This window comes from Leuciscus leuciscus (genome assembly GCF_965113295.1).
Source record: "Leuciscus leuciscus genome assembly, chromosome: 3".
NCBI classification, from domain to species: domain Eukaryota; kingdom Metazoa; phylum Chordata; class Actinopteri; order Cypriniformes; family Leuciscidae; genus Leuciscus; species Leuciscus leuciscus.
In genome coordinates this window covers 34,284,186-34,302,681 of record NC_138727.1, presented here as the reverse complement: position 1 = coordinate 34,302,681, position 18,496 = coordinate 34,284,186, and the positions used below count along the sequence as shown (strand labels likewise).

The 18,496-nt window shown below is 37.1% G+C and overlaps 1 protein-coding gene across 14 annotated transcripts in view; it reads left to right on the top strand.

Annotated features, from left to right (window-relative positions):
• lmo7b (LIM domain 7b) overlaps positions 1–18,184 on the top strand; it is a 44,311-nt gene extending 26,127 nt beyond the window's left edge. For 3 of the 14 annotated variants that reach the window (XM_082164003.1, XM_082163994.1, XM_082164000.1), the window contains 17 exons: positions 2,631–2,903; positions 3,220–3,334; positions 5,056–5,217; positions 5,874–6,094; positions 6,962–7,025; positions 7,179–7,238; positions 8,230–8,255; positions 8,381–8,488; positions 10,647–10,736; positions 10,863–11,065; positions 12,237–12,292; positions 12,387–12,558; positions 13,703–13,969; positions 14,072–14,101; positions 15,184–15,292; positions 16,390–16,495; positions 17,215–18,184. In XM_082164003.1, the coding sequence (XP_082020129.1) occupies positions 2,631–2,903; positions 3,220–3,334; positions 5,056–5,217; positions 5,874–6,094; positions 6,962–7,025; positions 7,179–7,238; positions 8,230–8,255; positions 8,381–8,488; positions 10,647–10,736; positions 10,863–11,065; positions 12,237–12,292; positions 12,387–12,558; positions 13,703–13,969; positions 14,072–14,101; positions 15,184–15,292; positions 16,390–16,495; positions 17,215–17,237 (2,085 nt within the window). In that variant the 3' untranslated portion in view covers positions 17,238–18,184. The remainder of the gene's footprint in view (positions 1–2,630; positions 2,904–3,219; positions 3,335–5,055; positions 5,218–5,873; positions 6,095–6,961; positions 7,026–7,178; positions 7,239–8,229; positions 8,256–8,380; positions 8,489–10,646; positions 10,737–10,862; positions 11,066–12,236; positions 12,293–12,386; positions 12,559–13,702; positions 13,970–14,071; positions 14,102–15,183; positions 15,293–16,389; positions 16,496–17,214) is intronic. The other 11 variants (XM_082163997.1, XM_082164007.1, XM_082164004.1 and 8 more) reach the window with 11 other exon arrangements.
• Positions 18,185–18,496: the final 312 nt, after the last annotated feature.

The window sequence follows — 18,496 nt, the reverse complement described above, 5'->3', positions numbered from 1 at the left end:
TCAAGGCATTTGTCGATCAGAAAGATGAATGAAGAACATGCGTCACTTACTCTGTTGCTCTGATTGGTTGTAGGTCTATCCAATTGAGTGCAGAGGCATTTTCTTTCCTGGTTCGGTTGAAACGCGCCCCTTAATCACAGCCCAATGGAGCAGTATCAGACTCATATTCTGACTAGAATCTGAGTATGACAACGTCAGGCTAGCAGTTTTATTTTTCTGTTCCCTGAATTTTCCACTCCGCCAGAACCATGATCTCGTACAAAAAAAGCTTATTTCATGCTTAAAAGGTTTGACCTTTTGAACATGTATAGAGGTTTTCTGTAAATGGGGATGTGCTCGAGTACCCGATTAATCGAAAGTGACAGCAATGATCTTAAAAACATATGTAGATTGGTTTTGGTGGCATATGGTCAGTACCTTGAGGTCTGATTAGTTTTGTGACCGCATGCCATCCAGTGGCCAGTTGCATAAATGTTAAGACACTATGTTAAACGTACAGTATGGGATTTTTTCTCCACTAGGGGTCGCTAACCTATTTACAATAACAAAGGCGTAGATTGATGACGCAACATTTGCTATGAATTATGGATTTTGTCGTCAACGTCAAGCCGACCGATCTAATAATGTATATGGATTACTGAATACATCGATGCTTTTATCATGACTGTGATATGAAGCAGTTCGGGATTGCTAAGAGACAGCTATCAGCTCCAAACGCGATGCGAGTCCCGTGGATATAAAAGGAATATGGACATTTCATTCTACCGAACTACACGCAGAATTACTACTCACAGGTCAGTTTATTAGACAAATTAAACTTGAGAGGTAACGCAGCGCTGTTTCACTTGGTCTAACATTACACTATCACTCTAAACTGCATTTGAATGTGTTGAAATGTATGTGTTAACGTTAGTTTGTCTGTATGAGACTAGCAGTAAGCTAGATCAACATTAGAATAACATACAGATCATATTCTAACATTTTATCATTGTTGAACTATATAACCTTGATTAGTTTTATGTAAATGTGCTCACCTGTTTAATAAAGTACATGTAGGAGTTGTCGAAGTCTCGGACGTGGAGCTCTCGTTTATATAGTGTCCATGGGAGCTCTAGGCATCTCGAAAACACCGCGCTGATATTGATTCTCAGTTTAGTTCTCCTTTTTTTATCCAAAGTCTGCTTGCCATGGTCCATAATGTTTGAACGAAACAACAACAGCGTGCAAATAGACATTGCGAACTACACAGTTGTCCGCGTCAGTTTGGTTACTATCAGAGGGCTCTGGTTCATAGCTCTGGTTGCCATGGCAGCACGAGCGGAAACCAGAGACAACACGGATATGACGGCATTGACGGCGACAAAACGGAAATAAAGACACGGTCCGTGTCTTTGAATTAAAATATTAATTTCTCTGGATTTAGAAGTTAATTGGAACTGTCGGGATAATGTAAATACACAACTTTAAAAAATATATAACATAGATAGTGATTTTTTATATTTTTAAATAAAAAAAAATACATATTGTGCCTTTAAGACTGTGCCTAATCTGACCAATTAGCAGTTAGCCCAAGTGGTAATCAGTCTTACTTTTCAGATTCAAATTAGATCAATTTACAGTTTTATTTAAAGGACTTAGATGACAATAGACTTAGATGACATCTAAAAACAATAGATGACTAACTTGTAAGACTAGTCTAAGCAGTTTATGCAACTGGCCACAGATCAGAAAACTAAAGTGAAACTCTTCCAAAAGCGCAAAGTGATGAGTGTGCTGTGGTCACTGGTAGAGCTGGGTGATACAGCTTAAAAAAAATGATGATGATGATAATAATAATAATTGCAGAACTAGTGTAATGTCATGGTCTTTAGGAAACAAAACTGCCAATTAAAAAGATCCACTTAAATTTTATATCCATGTCGTTTTGTTTTTGTTTTTTTAGATCAGAAGTAACTTCATGTATAATGAAAATATTAAATCTATATTGGCCAGCATTATTCTTCAATGACAATTTGTTCCACCTGACCTTGACCTACAGTAATTGTTAGTTTCTAAATAGTACCTAGTGTCTCTCTCTGTGATAAAGGAGTGGGGGATGAGGAAGAGTGGTAGTTTGTGCAGTGTTGTGTGAAGTTTAGTGTTTCTCTTCATCACTTGATCATCTAGCGGCTGGCTTATGAATAATGAATCAAGCCACTACTACTGCTGTGCACTCTGGGTGCTTCGTGAAACCCAAGCTAAGACTTCGGTGTGCCTTGTGTGTGCTTTTCCATGACGGGCTTCTCAACCATGTGTGGACACCCGCACTGTTTGGCCACTGTGTCTCAAACAAAAGCAATTATGTTGCCTCTGTATATTGTACTGTGTGTGTTTTAATAATAATGTGACTTTATATATTTGAATTTAAGATTAAAGTAAACAAGAAATTGCGCATGAAAGTTTTTCAGAGATGGACCAAGTTTTCCACGTTTTTATTTTTTTCATTCATGGGCTTGTTAAAACTAATTTGAGGCATATTCTAATTTTCAGTGCCCTAATACACAGTCCTAAATTGAACAGAATTCATGGTTGTAGAAGTTTTTGTTAAAGAAATTGGCCACTTTATTTGGTTTTATCTTGTGTTTCTACAGATTGATGACTCTCATAAAAGCCTGATCAGTGGACACAGAGACTATTCAATCATCCCCTCTTTCGTCAGCGGTCAAGGAAAGGTCACAGCCTCTGCCGAGACAGGTCACTTTCGTTCAATCACTCATCCAATCAACCCTAAGAAAGCGGATGAAGACTGGAGAGATGGAAGGTCATCAGCACCTCCCATGAACTCTTTCGTCACTAAAGTGACCATGGCCGCTTCCATGATACAAACATCTCCTCCTGTTTTCTCAAAAATACGAGAAATTAAGGTAGGCTCCTTGATGATCTGAACCAATCCAACCATGACCTCCAGGACATCCCTGACCTACCTGGAACACTTTTCACTGGAATATTATATCATATTTTATTAATAATGCACTATAAAAATGTGTATAAAATTACTTAAATGGACTAAGCATATACAGTTTAAGACAAATTATTTATTTATTTTTCTTTTATGCAGGTATGTGTGATAGTGGACACAGTTTGTGTTGTACTGACTGAAGCAGATTTCTTGAGGAAGAAGGTGTCATGGGATCCTCAGGTGTCACATTCTCTCTCTGTATCTCTCCCTCTCTCTCTCAGGTGGGTCAAAGTGAAATGCGAGTCTGTTTGAATCAGAAGCCTAACAGCGGGAGAGACTTTGGATTCAAGGCTCACTGGGACTCAACTGGTGCTTGTGTGAAATCAGTTCAAGCAGGTAAGACTTATAATTCATAATGGTTCAAAACGGCAAACTGTTGAACTAGAATAACTGCTCCTTTTAAATGCATCTGGGCTTTGCAATTTCACTTTATAAGAGTGAAATGTGAACCAGCTGTAAATCAGTCAGGTTAGATGCCTATTTCTACCATACAGAATCTGTTTAGAGATATAGGGTGAAACTTTGGTGTGTTTTTATGGATGAATGGGGGTAATGGAGATGATAACTGTGAGTACAAATTACATTTCAGAAAATGAAAGAAATCCTAAATACAGAGTTTGAGTTTGTGGATCTTTATTGTGTATCACACCGTGCGCTTGACAGTTATTTTTGTAGTTTATTTGGTGTTTGAGAATGCAAGGAGTGTTTGCATTGCCATGTACGTTTACGTTCAGTCATAGTGTGTAATTCTCAGGATTGTGGAGTGAGACTGAGATGAATGATTTATAGAGAACAGTGAAGGTGTGTTTTACTGTGCATTAGTCTGATTGGTTAAACTGAAGAAGTCTTGGAACCCGTCCTGAAGGGAGTCTGGTCCTGAGCTTAGTATATATCATCATGAATGAGAGGAGAGGCAGCATTCATCTGTGACCTGTGCATTTACAAAAGTAGGTTAGGGTGGCCATGCATGTAGGAAATATAGTCTAAAGCACATCTCCATTATATCAGCTCTCATCTGTATTGTTGTATAGAAGATATGGAGAGCGGTTGGTTCTGACTCCTGGCATTCTTTAATCAGATGTATTGTGTTAACGGAGTTAACAGACAGGCTGAGGTAGAAGGCTTGGGTTGATCTCCTTCCCAGAATTCCATTAAACACACTAACCTACATTTACTGCCTCATCGATGATGTATGAACCTGTTGTGTTCTTTTCTATTTAGGGCTGTCAGTCAGTTAATATATCACGATTAATTAAATATGTTGTAATGATGATTATTATTATTATTATTATTTATTATTATTATTTTTATTTTTTATTTTTTTATGCATGCATGTTTAATGCATTTTTATACTGTACTTGTGTGTGTGTGTGTGTGTGTGTGTGTGTGTGTGTGTGTGTGGAAAAAATGCTCATGTTGGTTTCAGTACTGAAATTCAGGGTAAATTATATGTGCATTATAAATGAATAAATTAGACACCAGGCAAAGTCTGCAACAGTATTTTTGTCTAACTTGCACAAAAATCACAGATTATATATCTGAAATAATTTAATAACTTTTCATTCCCTTTGTGGACTTGCATGTGTAAATGTTTTTTGGCCACTGACAAGCTGTGATATTACATTATAATAAATGCATTTATTTATTCATTGGTGTAAAGTAAATTAAGTAAAAACAAATAAGCAGAAAGAGAATATTATTCCATGACATACATAGAAGACTATGTACAATGAAATATGAAATTATACAATGTTAAATGTACAAAAAAGTAAATGGAAAAACTACCAGGAACAGAATCAATATACAGAGTAATATACAGCATTTTGCTCTATATACAGTAATTCAAGTTGAATAAGATTGAAGAGCTGATGTCCTGTTTGCACTTCATCAGATCATCTCAGTAAATGAAATGACCTACTAGAACTTTTTTATTTTTTTTATGAATATCCTATTGGTCTATATCAAGAAGTAAAGTTGATTCTGTACTCACAAACTTTCTCAGTTTAGCTTCAAGGCACAGCCTTGACCTGCTTCATCTCTGTACCTGCATCACACAGGCAGCCCAGCAGAGTTGTGTGGTCTGCTGATGGGGGATGAGATCGTGGCGTTGGGTGGATGCAGGGTTGCCGAAATGAATTATGAGCAGTTTAAGGGCAGCATGGACTCGGCACAGCAAAAAGGCACTTTACTGATGGACATCCGGCGACATGGCCAAAATGGTGAGGGTGTGGAAACTGTAAGAATCAGCCCTCTCTGTGTAAACTGAGCATCATTTCACCAAAATAATTTTGTACTACCAACAAGGGAATGTGTGAAAATAAATCAAATAGAAATATATTTTAAGTTCTTAAATCACACTTTGGGGTTTTTGCCTCTTTAATGACACTGTTCATATTTAGAGTATAATATTGCAAATCTGTGGAATTGGCATATAAATTATTTCTAGAAACAGCTGTTGCAATTTGATTTTGGGTATTTCATCTTTATATTTTCTGGCACGGTTCCTTCTGCTTTTGAGCTGAGAAAATGAAGGCGCCATTCCAGAATCAGATGCTTTATCTTTTGCTTTCTGTCACTGTGGGAAGGTGGTCTATCTGTCTGTCTGTCAGTCATTCTCACTGTCCGGTCTGATAAAGACTCTATTGCATCAGTAATCTTTGCTTCAATATTATCAAAGGGAATAATTAATAAAGCACCCTTTAATTTCATTTAATGCTCACTTTTATATTAAACCGTATAATTTTACCCACTTAAAATTCCCCTGTCACAAATTACATCTAATTCTGATTTAAATAATTGGTCTAAATCACTAACAAGTTCGCAAACGTGATCTGGCATTTCTGAATTGCTCATGTATGTTTTGGGTACTGGACAGACTGGGGCAGTGGCCACCCTTCCCTACCGTACAAGAGCCATAAGACCATCAATTTGACCAGTGCCAATTCAACACTTATAGGGCGGCCCGAGCACTATGTCTCGATCAGCACAACCTCAAACTCTCCAGTGGAGACTGTGGTGAAGACACAGGTCAACGGACAGCCTGCTAATGTGAGTCAGGACAGGAATATAATGAATGTGGTGGACTGTGGGAAATCAGTGAGTTTAACTGTTGTTGTTGTTTAAATTTGTTCATTTTTAGTACTTGACCTCAAGTTGGTAATTCATGTGCTTGTTTGTACAGTGATTGTTTAAGGGTACACCATTGGTCAAATATATATATATATTTTTAAGAAATTAATACTTTTATATTCAGCAAGGATGCATTAAAATGATCAAAAGTGTCACTGAAAACTTTTACATTGTCGTGTAAACGTATCCTTAGTTGAAACCGAAATTGTAACAATGATATGCTTAAAACGGAAAGTTTTTCCTTTGAGTTTTCTGCGTACAGACGACACAACGGGCAAAACGACAAAAAACGCTGTATTCTGCTGCCAGGCCGTTAGATGGCAATGAAACACTATATAGACTGAACACGTACTGTAATACGTGTGTGCATGTGCTCAATTCGTTTTCAAAAGTTTGCGTTTTCAGACACCCAAAATGCCGTTGTCGTGTAAATAGACGGCCAAAACGCATAAAATGTTACGTTTTTAGTGGAAAACGGTGTTGTGTAAACAGCCCCTAAATTTATGTCATGAATTCTGAAGAATCATGTGACACTGAAGACTGGTAATGGCTGCTGAATATTCAGCTTTGAAATCACAAAATTATGTAAGTTATATAAAGAAATTACATTTTAAATCATATTAAAATAGAAAAGTTATTTTAAATGATTATAGTATTTAACATTACTGTTTTTATTATTATTATTAATAAATTCAACTTTGGTGTGCATAAGAGACCTGAAAAGCATGTTAAAAATCTTACCGACCTCAAACTGTTTAATGGTAGTGTACGTTCTAATTTAATCATAATTCTTTTTATGTATTTATTTACTTATTTTTACTTCACATTTTTCAGAAAGTACTATCTAAAACGGTGAATGGACGAATCCAGGACAATCCAGTTGCTCTAAGAAACAAAGGTGGGTGCTTTAATACCAGTTTAGCAATCAAACCTTTGTCCTTGTTCAGAGTTGAACCTAACAATTTCCACGTAAAAAAAAAAAAAAAAAGAGACCAAGAGATGTGGATGATAAAATTCCTTTTGCAATGTTCTCTCCCCACCTGTGTTGTAGACTATGAGAACATAGCTTTGAAAATTCATAGAAGAAAGTTAGAATTTTTCATGCAAAAAGGTAACCGCATTCGCTCCGGCTGTAGCAGTTTAATGCTTTATGGCTAATTGATCACTGCAGCTTATTCATTTAATTATGCTGTGACTGATTGTGATCAAGCACACTCTTAATGGAGTGTATTGGTGAGGTCTGTTCTGTTGAATATTAATATCTGAATTCACTTAAAAACAGATGGGTTTGCTTATTCTGCATTCTAAGGGCCTGACTAACTAAAGCATTTAGTACATACGGTTACATCTGTCACCCAGTTATGTTAATATAATTTTTTTACACGTTCTTTTCTAACTACTGTGTGTACCAAAAGCTTTTATTAGTTAAGCTCTAGGTCTGAGCATAAAGATCTGAAATCGCTCCATGGGTTTCTTATGCTTTCCATTTTTCTAAAAGCTAATGCTCTGTCCATCAGGTGCCACTGTCAGCTCCTGGGTCTATCTCTGTGGTAAATAAAGATGGTGTGCTTTCAATGTGCATGTGATACACTGTAATAACTGAAATATGAAGACTGTTGTTTCTTTATTTCTGTTTCTGTCTGTCTGTAATTGGTTGTGTGTGATTCCTGTCTTATTGCAGAACAGTTTACAAAGAAAACCTTGTGTTAGTTAGTCTCTAATAATTTAGTTTTCCAACCAATCAGATTCCTCTGCAATTCACTGTTATTGAACAGACAATTTTAAAGACATTGCTCTGAGATGTTTTTTGCACATTCATTGTTTACCTCTGTCTTGCGTGTTGTTTAAAGCCTGCGTACCAGCATGTGAGTGTGAATTTGTTGTGCGCTCGCTCGACCGTGGTGGCTTTGGTTACAGTTTTGTCATATGAGCAGGGGGTGTGTGTGTGTGTGTGTGTGTGTGTGTGTGTGTGTGTGTGTGTGTGTGTCAGAATCACTGAGCAGCATAAATCAACAGGTTACAGGCTTGGGAAACTCATGGCTATGTGTGGGCTCTGTTATGCTATTTAAACGGATAATCTTTGTTTCCACCTCTTTTACTAGGTGGCTCAGAGTCTGCCATCTCTGATGTGAGTCACTACTGTCATTCACATTTAGTCTTTATCAATATAAAAGCCTGATTCTGATTTATTAAAAGCCTTATTCTAAATTTCTTTTTGGTTAATTTATTCATATTGTTACTCTCTGGCATCAGCTCCAGGTTCCCTCCATCAGTTCCACCTCCTCTCGCTGGTCCTGGGATCACGAGGAGGAGAGGCGGAGGCAGGAGAAATGGCAGATGGAACAAGAGCGCCTCCTGCAGGTACCACCAAATCACACATTCTTTCTTAACCATAACCAGATCTTGAATGTGAGATGTTTCAGAATAGTTTTTATGGTGACATGAAGTAATGATTAATTTCATATATTTTAGTTTAAGTTTTAGTTAGTATAGTTAAAATAGCAATTTGTTTATTAAGAATGTTAAAAGTTAAAAGAAGTGTGAATGTTTATGCATGTATGTATGTGTGTGTGTGTGTATGTGTGTATGTGTATGTGTATGTGTATGTGTGTATATATAATATAATATAATATAATATAATATAATATAATATAATATAATATAATATAATATATATTTCAATTCCAATCTGGTGTAAAATCTTTGATAGTGTAATTCAGCCCATTGCGCTGTATGGAAGTGAGGTTTGGGGTCCACTCAGTGATCAGAGCTACACTAGATGGGACAGAAGCCCTACACACAGAATTCTGCAAACTCGTTCTAAAACTACAAAGGAAAACACCCAATAATGCATATAGGGCAGAATTAGGCCGATTCCCATTGATTGATAATCTGCAAAAAAGATCCCTCAAATTTTGGATGCATCTAAAATCAAGTCCCACATTATCGCTACATTTTAAGCATTACAAACCCAAGAACTGAACCCTGAAAAAAGTCCCCTCAGTCAGCTGGTTCTGAGACTTAATAACCTGACTAACACTAACCAGTCTCAGACCAGAACTGCTTCTCACACAAACATCAAAACAAAACAAATTATCAAACAGTCTAAAAATACATATCTGGAACATTGGGACACACTGGAACACAACACAAACTAAATCGCTGAGTAAATTACAATTCTATCGAACTCTGAAATTAAATGATGAATTGGAAGAATATCTCCTGAGTGTGAGAGACACAAAGCAGAGACGGATCCTGAGCAAGTACAGGCTCAGTGAACAGTCTAGAGCCATCGAGACCGGCAGACACAGAAAGAGCTGGTTACCCAGAGAGCAAAGGGTGTGTTAACTGTAGGACAGGAGACATCAAGACAGAGACGCACTTCCTCCTTCACTGTCATAAATACAGTTCAATCAGAGACCTCTACTTAAACAAATTCACTAACTTAAATAAAGAACTTTGCAGCCATGACTGAAATAGAACAGATAAAGATAATATTAGGAGAGGGACAGACAGCAGCACTGGCTGCTAGATACGTGTGGATGTGCCACAGCCTGAGAAACAGCAGGTCAATGTGTGTGTTAAGTGTATGTCTGACCTCAGTGTGTTTCCCTACTGTCCACCACGGTGACCCTCAGTAGTGTGTGTGTGTGTGTGTGTGTGTGTGTGTGTGTGTGTGTGTGTGTGTGTGTGTGTGTGTGTGTGTGTGTGTGTGTGTGTGTGTGTGTGTGTGTGTGTGTGTGTGTGTGTGTGTGTGTGTGTGTGTGTGTGTGTGTGTGTGTGTGTGTGTGTGTGTGTGTGTGTGTGTGTGTGTGTGTGTGTGTGTGTATATTAAAACACTGGTATCAAATGTTCACATGTTCTAATTTGTTACACTGTTTATTTAAAGGCACACTATGCAAGATTTGTACCTTAATATAACAGCTTCGAAATAATTTCGATGGTAAACTAACTCGTAGTAGGGCGAATCATCCTGATTTATCATCAGAATCATCCAGCATTGCAAGTTAGAGAGGTGGCGCCCCGACAAATCTCGCGAGAATCACGACTTGCTTCACGGCACGACGTCACATTCATCAACAACATTTGAAGCAGCCTCTATGGAAAACACTAGAACACATTTCAGACGTGAATCATGGCAGAGTCGATGAAGAAAGCGCGGTTCTGAAGAGTGCAGAGACGGCTCTGTGTGAGTGGTATTTACGACAGTAACGTTAAATACAAATACTCCACAGCGACTCTAGGGGTGGCTGTTTGAGAAAAATGGAAACTGTATAGTGTGCCTTTTAAATTTAAGTTAAGTTATAATATTTTCTTCTATTATTTTGATTTATTATTATTATTATTATTATTAGTAGTAGTAGTAGTATGTATTCCAAGCTTTGGCAATATTTACAGTCATGCCAATAACGCAATTTTGAATATATACACATACACTGATGGAGGGAATTTGTTTTGCTGATAAAATTATTTGTAATAAACTGTTACATTAAAAAATGTTTGTCTGCGCTGGTTTCAGGAAAAGTATCGACGTGATCAGGAGAAGTTAGAGGAGGAGTGGAGAAGAGCTCAGGAGGAATTTTATGGAGAGGGGCACGGTGGTCCTGAGGTCAGAGGATTGTAGTATTGTTGTATAAAGTGTTTGCATTACGTTGCTCTGCGATACTCTACTCTACAGTCATTATAAAATGGGGAATAGTGAACACTGTTATTATTTACTTTCTGCCGGTAATAGGAGCAGAAATGCCTTGCTGTGCTGTCCAATGGAAATACTACCTCTCATATTCAACCTCCCATTGCTACCACTTCAGTGGCATCCAGTCAGATTGCAGAGAAGGAGGGAGCAGAACAGAACAGACAGGCCGCTGTGCAAATAGCAGCTGGACACCAGTCACTTAAGACAGAAGTGGAGTGCGATTCAACCACAAAGAGTCAGTGGTAAGAAATATGCCAAGCACAAGGTGAAAAATAAGTTGTAGTAGTTTTATGTTGTTCATGCCGATAACATATTAGGATTTTGCATTTCCCTAAATATTAGGCAAGTCTGGCAAAGCATTAATGCATATAATTTCAAAAGACAAGCCCACAAAATGAAGATGATTCGGTAATTTAATTAAAGACATTCAATAAAAGACATAACATCATTGTAGCAGAGAAGTCTTAATATATAGTATTCAACAGAATTCATTGTTTGTTTTATTTCCATATCATTGAACATATCACTGGCGCCGGTACAGTCCACAGGAATCCATTTGAGTTTGCCAGCCAGTCTGAGGAAGTAGGCCGTTCACACAGGACATATTTTTAGGATGTTTTTTAGCTGATGTTGAATCCAGTTGTGTTTTTCAGCTATGAGCACGTTTTTAACAAGGCAAAAATTAATAGCATTAGTTAGTTTTATTAGTAAAATTATTTCAATTATTTATTTATTTTTATATAAAAAAAAAAATCACACTAAATTACCATGTTATATTGACAGCCCTAATTAATATGTATTGTGAATTTCTGAAGTAGTAGTGAAATATTCTTGTATTGAGTGCAGTGTGGAGTTGCATGTATATGTATTATGTTGCTGTTGCTTTGGTCATTGCTTGCATGTCTCTCTATGTGCTGCTTCTGCTCTGTCCTGCTTCAGCTCAGAGGAGTCCTATGGGTTTGCCAAGCTTACAGTTTCCGACAGGTCAGTTTGCTTTTGTCGCTATATTTGCGTCTTTTAATGGCTTTTGTGGCATAAGGAAAGATGTGATGTAGTAAATCTGGCAGCACTTATTTCTGTGCTGAAAGATTTTCCACTGTCTTAAAGGGAACGTGTTCCATTATTAAAATACTTTCTCACTTTAATGGGAATTAAAAAGTGTTATTTTCCATGAGAAATGTAAGCAAGAGAATGTTAACAATTCTGTTAACAAACGTTAATTCTGATTACAATTCCATTTAGTAATGTTTCACATTGCCCTATCTTTCTCATCACATTCAGTTCTGTCCTCATTGCCAGATATTTTGCAGGCATTTATTGTTGGTGATGCAAAAATAGCACACTTCACATTTAAAGTTAGGCTTGCAGTGGTCATGTGTTTTTTTTTTTTTTTTATGTACTTATTTTGCCTAGGACAAAGTCAAAATCTACCCCTGCACTTGAAAGCCTTCACAAACAAGATGCTAAAGGTCTGATTACTTTTCATTTTGATTAATCTTATGCGAGTTGTGAGTTATACAATATTATACAATGTTCCTCTTCTCTGGCTTGTCCCTTCATTAGCTGCAGGGAGCGGTAAAAAGAAGGGACAGCTGTCACAGGCAGAAAAGGAACGTCTGCAGATCCTGGAGGAGATGAGGAAGAAAACGCCGCTCCTCACAGACGGCAGTTGGATCCGTCAGCGAAATGCCAGCATCAACAAAGAGTCCATCACTGCGGGAACGTCAATCAAGAGGTCCCAATGAATAAACTGAAGAAACATTTTCCCTTATACTGTTTAGCACAGATTCTCTTTGTCAGCTTGTACTACTGTGACGCACTGAAAATTTAGCTTTGCCATCGCAGGAACTTTTTTTAATATGTTAATAGTTAAAATATATTAAAATAGAAAACAGTTTGTTTAAATTATATTATTTCACAATATTACTGTTTTTACTAGTGGTTGACCAATATTGTGTGTGTGTGTCTGTGTGTGTGTATATATATATATATATATATATATATATATATGTATGTATATGTTTCAAAATCTTCAAAATATGTTTATACTTTAGATGGCAACTTCTTGATTCTTCAATCCTATTACAGTATTTTTCACAAAGAAAGTAATTGTTTAAAAATATATGAATAAAAAGGAAGTAAACTGTAATGGGATTCAGTAAGCTGGTAAGTTTGTGCGCACTGGGAATCATATTTTGTCAAATAAAGACAAGGTAACACTAATTTTACATACAGCACACAGTCAAAATTGCATTAAATTGGATATAGCGCTGCATATTTTTAAATCAAAGGTTTATAGTTTGTCGATCGTGCGTCTCCAGTGAAGCTGAACTCTCCTGTCTGCATTTAATTCACACGGGCCGAACGTCACGCACAGAGTAACACGTTTATGCAGGCTACAAATGCGCACTTCAGAAAAGTTTGCAAGGTTTGTGAAATTAAATGTTTATTAGATATTCAGAGATTAATTTATATTTGTTTAAATTATATAAATGCGTATTTGCTGAATGCTGACAGTAAATGAGGAAGTATAATAGTGTTTGCCTTTGTTACTAATAATATAAAAGCAAACGCTATACTTTTTTTTGCATACCGTACTTTTTTAACAGTTCTATCTAATAACGTATTAAATATGACTGTTAAACAAAGACCGTAAACGCTTCTAACGCATCGGCCAATTAGAAAAACCAGTAAGAAAAACTATACTTTTGATTAAATACTGTAAAATGCTGTTTTGAGCAACTGAGCATAAGAGGCTTCTTTCCAAAACACACAAAAAAAAATCTTACTGACCGCAAACTTTTGAATAATAGTGTACTTTTTGTCAACCAGGAATGCATCATTTCCAGTCTGTCTTTAACATCTCAATCTCTTTGCAGATATGAATCGCTGGAGAACCTCCACTCGACCAGCTCCTGGTCCAGGCAGTCCTACACTTCAGGCATCACAAACAGACCCCATTCTGTTGTGGGAAGCACTGGCTCTTACAGTAGAGGACGCAGCAGCTTGGGCCCTGGCTCAGCGATCTTCTCTACTGGTCTTAAACAGAGCTCCTTGTCAGCCTCCAACTTTCACACTCCACCAATCACAACTACGCCTGAGCCCTCGGCCCCTGAGTCCCGTTCAAACTCTCAGCAGAGTGGCAGGTATGAACTAGTCAAAGCAACCAAAGCATTGCTTTATGCAAAATGCATATTCAGTTTAAACACCTTTAAGCCAATTTTAAGTGCAGCTCTTTTTTTCTTAAGGATCTCACTCTACCTGACCTTTAACCCCAGGTATTTTAGCAATCAGTGACTATGGTCGGAATGGTATACTCGTGTACTGCATATTACAGCATATGACGTGGCGTACACTATCGTTCAAAAGTTTGGGAGCAGTACAATTGTAAGAAAAATAAAATAAAATGAATCCTTGTATTCAGCAAGGATGGAATTATCTTCTTTTGAACTTTCTATCCATCGAATCCTGAAAAAAAATGTATCTTAAGTATCTTATCTTATTATCTTAATATTTAGCAGCTCAACTGTTCAACATTATGAGAAATGTTTCTTCAGTACAAAATCAGCATATAAGAATAATTGATCTGAAGGATCTTGTGACACTGAAAACTGGAGCAATGATGCTGAAAATTCAGCTTTGTCATCACAGGAATACATGTATAACTTTTAAAATGTATTAACATAGAAAACAGTCATTTTAAACTAAAAAAGAAAAAAAAATCTACATATTACTGTTTCTACTGTATTTTATCAGTCTTGGTGAGCATAAGAGACTTCTTTCAAAAACGAATCTTACCGACCCCAAACATTTAAACGGTACTGTACAAAATATGCTGCATTGTCTAATGTATTGCATACAATGTTTGAAAAACAGTATGTGAAAGAGTATGCAATATTTCTTGTAAATGGTTGTATGCTACAAAACCTCACAACGTTCCAGGCTAAATCAACCATTTGTAGTCTAGTTCATCTTGGGAAATACTGTTCATTTGTAATCTAATTTTGTGTAAAACTTTTTGCTGTTTTATAAATATGCAGTCAAAGAATGTAAAATGTGAAAATTATTATTGCTTCCAGTCCATTTGTTACACTGAAAGCTCAAGTGTAGAGTATTGCATTGTTGGAAGCAGTATCCCACACAGTGTGCATTTTGACAATTTAGGTATTCCATGGAACACTGTGCATGCTGTGTGAATGTGTACAGTATACATGCAGCGTAGTATGCTATTCCGAACCTTTCAGTACTCTGCCGCCAACCTCTTCTGTTAAATGCAGTCAAATCAGGGAAAGGGCAGAGCAAATGCTGTCTTGTTTCTGACATTGACACTGACTCTGACACTGGCATGTGGTGCCTGTAGGCTGCTCAGTGGCAGGCGGATGTGCTCGAGGTGCGAGCAGCCTCTAGGGAAGGGAGCCGCCATGGTCATCGATTCCCTGGAGCTCTGCTTTCACATTGGTTGCTTCAAGGTGAGACTAGAGGTCACCTGAAACTAAGAGCGAGCGGGCCCTTCCGTGGATCTGTTGCACCTAGCCTGGGTTTTTAACCTTCAGCATTTGGGGCAACAGGAGATCATTAGCCACCTAACATCAATAAATTCTTCTATTTTGCTGTAGGCAATCAGATTACAAGCATGCAAAACAAATTAGAAATGGTGTATATTTCTATCCTAATTCATACTTTGATTCAAACCTGGGATTTATGTAAGAAAATACATCCCTAAATCATTCCAGAACTCTTATCTGAACGTGTTTTAATTCGAAGTTAAAACATTTTTTGTTGAATTGGAAGACATCGGAAGTCCAGCCTGTTTTCTGATTGCCTTATTGCCAATTAACTTGACAAAGTAAACACTCCTTCTGGCTAACCTCTGCACAGCCTGACCAGAACCCTGCCAGTCACTGAACACACAGGCTTTTCTAAACACAAAACTATACCGCATTTTCCGGAATTTATTTATTTTTTGTAATCTAAAACACGCTGAGATTTATATTCCAAAATGACGCATGTAATGATTTGTTGTTAAGTGAGGGGAACCAAAATATGTATTTATAGTGTTAATAATGGTTTTAAAAGCTTTGTTTTATTTATATGTACATCACATTATTTCTGAATGTAATAATGAAATGTGACGTACACCCATTAAAAAATACAAAAATTATATCAACAAATTATATTGTGACTTTTATAGTCGGGTGCGATTTATTTTCCGGAAAATAAGGTATTTGCTTTGATCTTTGGTCTCTTGCGTTCCTTCTAATGATGTTTGTCCCTTTTAGATTCCTGTATGTGGTTGCAGGGGTTATTTTGTTTATGGTAACCGGTAACTGCTTGTTTCTTCACTGCAGCACAGGACCGTTACATCACTGCTTCAACAGCTTTGACTAAAAAAAAAAATCACCTTTTCAAATCTAGCTATGGTGGAGGATCTGCTCACACTGACCCAATTATTAGCATTTCTGATTTGGGAGGCTTTGACTTTCTGCATGGAGTCATGGGAAGAAAAGGGTTCTATCCTCTCATCTTGATGTGTATCCGGACTCACTGTTTCTTGTTGATCTTGCAGTGTGTCAGCTGCAGGACTGACCTTGGGAGAGGGGTTGAGTCCGGAGCTCAGGTCAGAGTCAGACACAGACAGCTCTTCTGTAACAACTGCTACAGCAGAATCAGAGGTAAGCAGCAACCAACATGCCATTATATAAACGTATACAATTCAGCGGTTGCTTTGAGTATCCATACTAGGAGGATCATTGTCAAGAATGCTATTCCTTGATTAAATGACACTGCTAACACTGCAAATAGTTACAAACTACTGCTTCATTCTATCCAAATGATTCTAGATCACTTGCCCTCACATATCATATATTATATTTTATTCAACACTTTACAATAAGGCTTCATTAGTTAACATTTGTTAACAACTTTAGTTAACAGACTAAGAATGAACAACACTTCTACATAATTTATTAATCTAAGTTAATGTTAATTTCAACATTTACTAATACATCAAAAGTTGAGCATCTTGGAGCTACAATTAAAGGGAATGAAGCTGAATTTGACAATTTATGGTCCCCTTTTATAGTAGTCTCCCTCAAAATGTATCACAGGTTTTTGAACGAGGTCGACTACATCTGAATTGGAAATATGAATGCGCCTCTATAAGCCGCTGTAAGGTATAATCTGTATTATGTTATGTGTATTATGTTATGTGTATGTCTCTCTCAGTTATATGAGGGATTGAGTTCCCCCCATTGAGTTTTTGTTTGAAAATTCCTTTATCGTTTTGATCCTTATCTCAGTTACATTCATAAATGGAGGGCTCTCAGTGAAACCTGCTTCAGTTTAAGAGCAGCTCAATGCTAACTGAAAGACTCTATGCATTTTCTCTTAGTCTGTCCCTCCTTCTCCAAGTGACCAGAATGCCTTGCAACAGATTGAAGAGGAGTGTACCACAGAAACGGCATCAGGAATCACAACTATTAGTCAAATCTAAACACTTTATCTGCTTTATCCACTGCTTACTTTCACAGCTTTGACAATCAATACATTGAGACTGATATTTCTGTGATTGTTCTCATAGCGTGACAGCTACGTAGTGAAGAGTTAGAACATGTTATTGTGATCACTGGTGAAACCCCTGAGGTTGTTTCTGTACTGGCTGACATCCGTGGTGAGATGTAGTAAGATGTCATGCTGAACATTTATACATTCCTTGTGGCAAGTAATAACATGTCTAATCTGTCTCATGACTTCCTAAGAACTGTTTTATATAATTTTTTTGATGCAAGTCCTTGTTGCGAACTAATATGTTTAGCATATATGTTATTCTTATGTCTTTAATATAAGCTTTCCTCTCATAATTATTTAATAAATGTTCTAGCACACTTTATTTGGTAATGAATCACTCTTTTCCCCCTCTCATTGGTAGAAATCACATAGTGGTGATGGTGGAGGGAACGGGATGTAAAGGTTAAGTCACTGTTCTGTATCAATTAAGAGGAATCTTATGCTAAAGTTTTTAACAAGCTGCTTAACCAATAGGTGGTAATAATGTACAATTTATTTTATTTTGAAATGTTCTCCAGTAGGTGGCACTCTGGGTATAACTGGCATAAATCTGTTATTTCCATTTAATAGATGCTAGGTTCTGCCAATCAGATGGCTTGCTAATAGAGGTTCTATTGCATATAATTGTAAGATCAAATTACCTGGGATGGTTCTTTCCGTGCCCCTATGCTGGACGCTTTTATTGGAAATTGACGTTGGTTTTCAGTCTCTCTCCCTGTATGTCATAGCCTAGTTAAAACTGGCTAAACTAATAAGTGTTGCCATGGAAATAAAGCTTAATTTTAAATACAAAATGATGGACTGAAACTGTTTTCACTGAAACACTAAACCCCCTTATTTCTTTTAAAAACATCTGACTGCAGCTCGTTTTGTCTGTATCATTATCTCTTCATATCCTGAAACAGATACATACTTCAGTCCTAAATTGGGTAATTTAAGAGTGGCTGTAGAGCATCACCAGACTTTTCTGCTTCCTGTCATTAACTTGCTCCCACAGTTATATCCATTCCCACCACTGTAAACTCATTCTCTATGGCTCTACAGTGCAGTACTTAATTGCCCTCTGGAGTGTTGGCATAACAACAGCTTCCTGCGTTGCTTTTTGC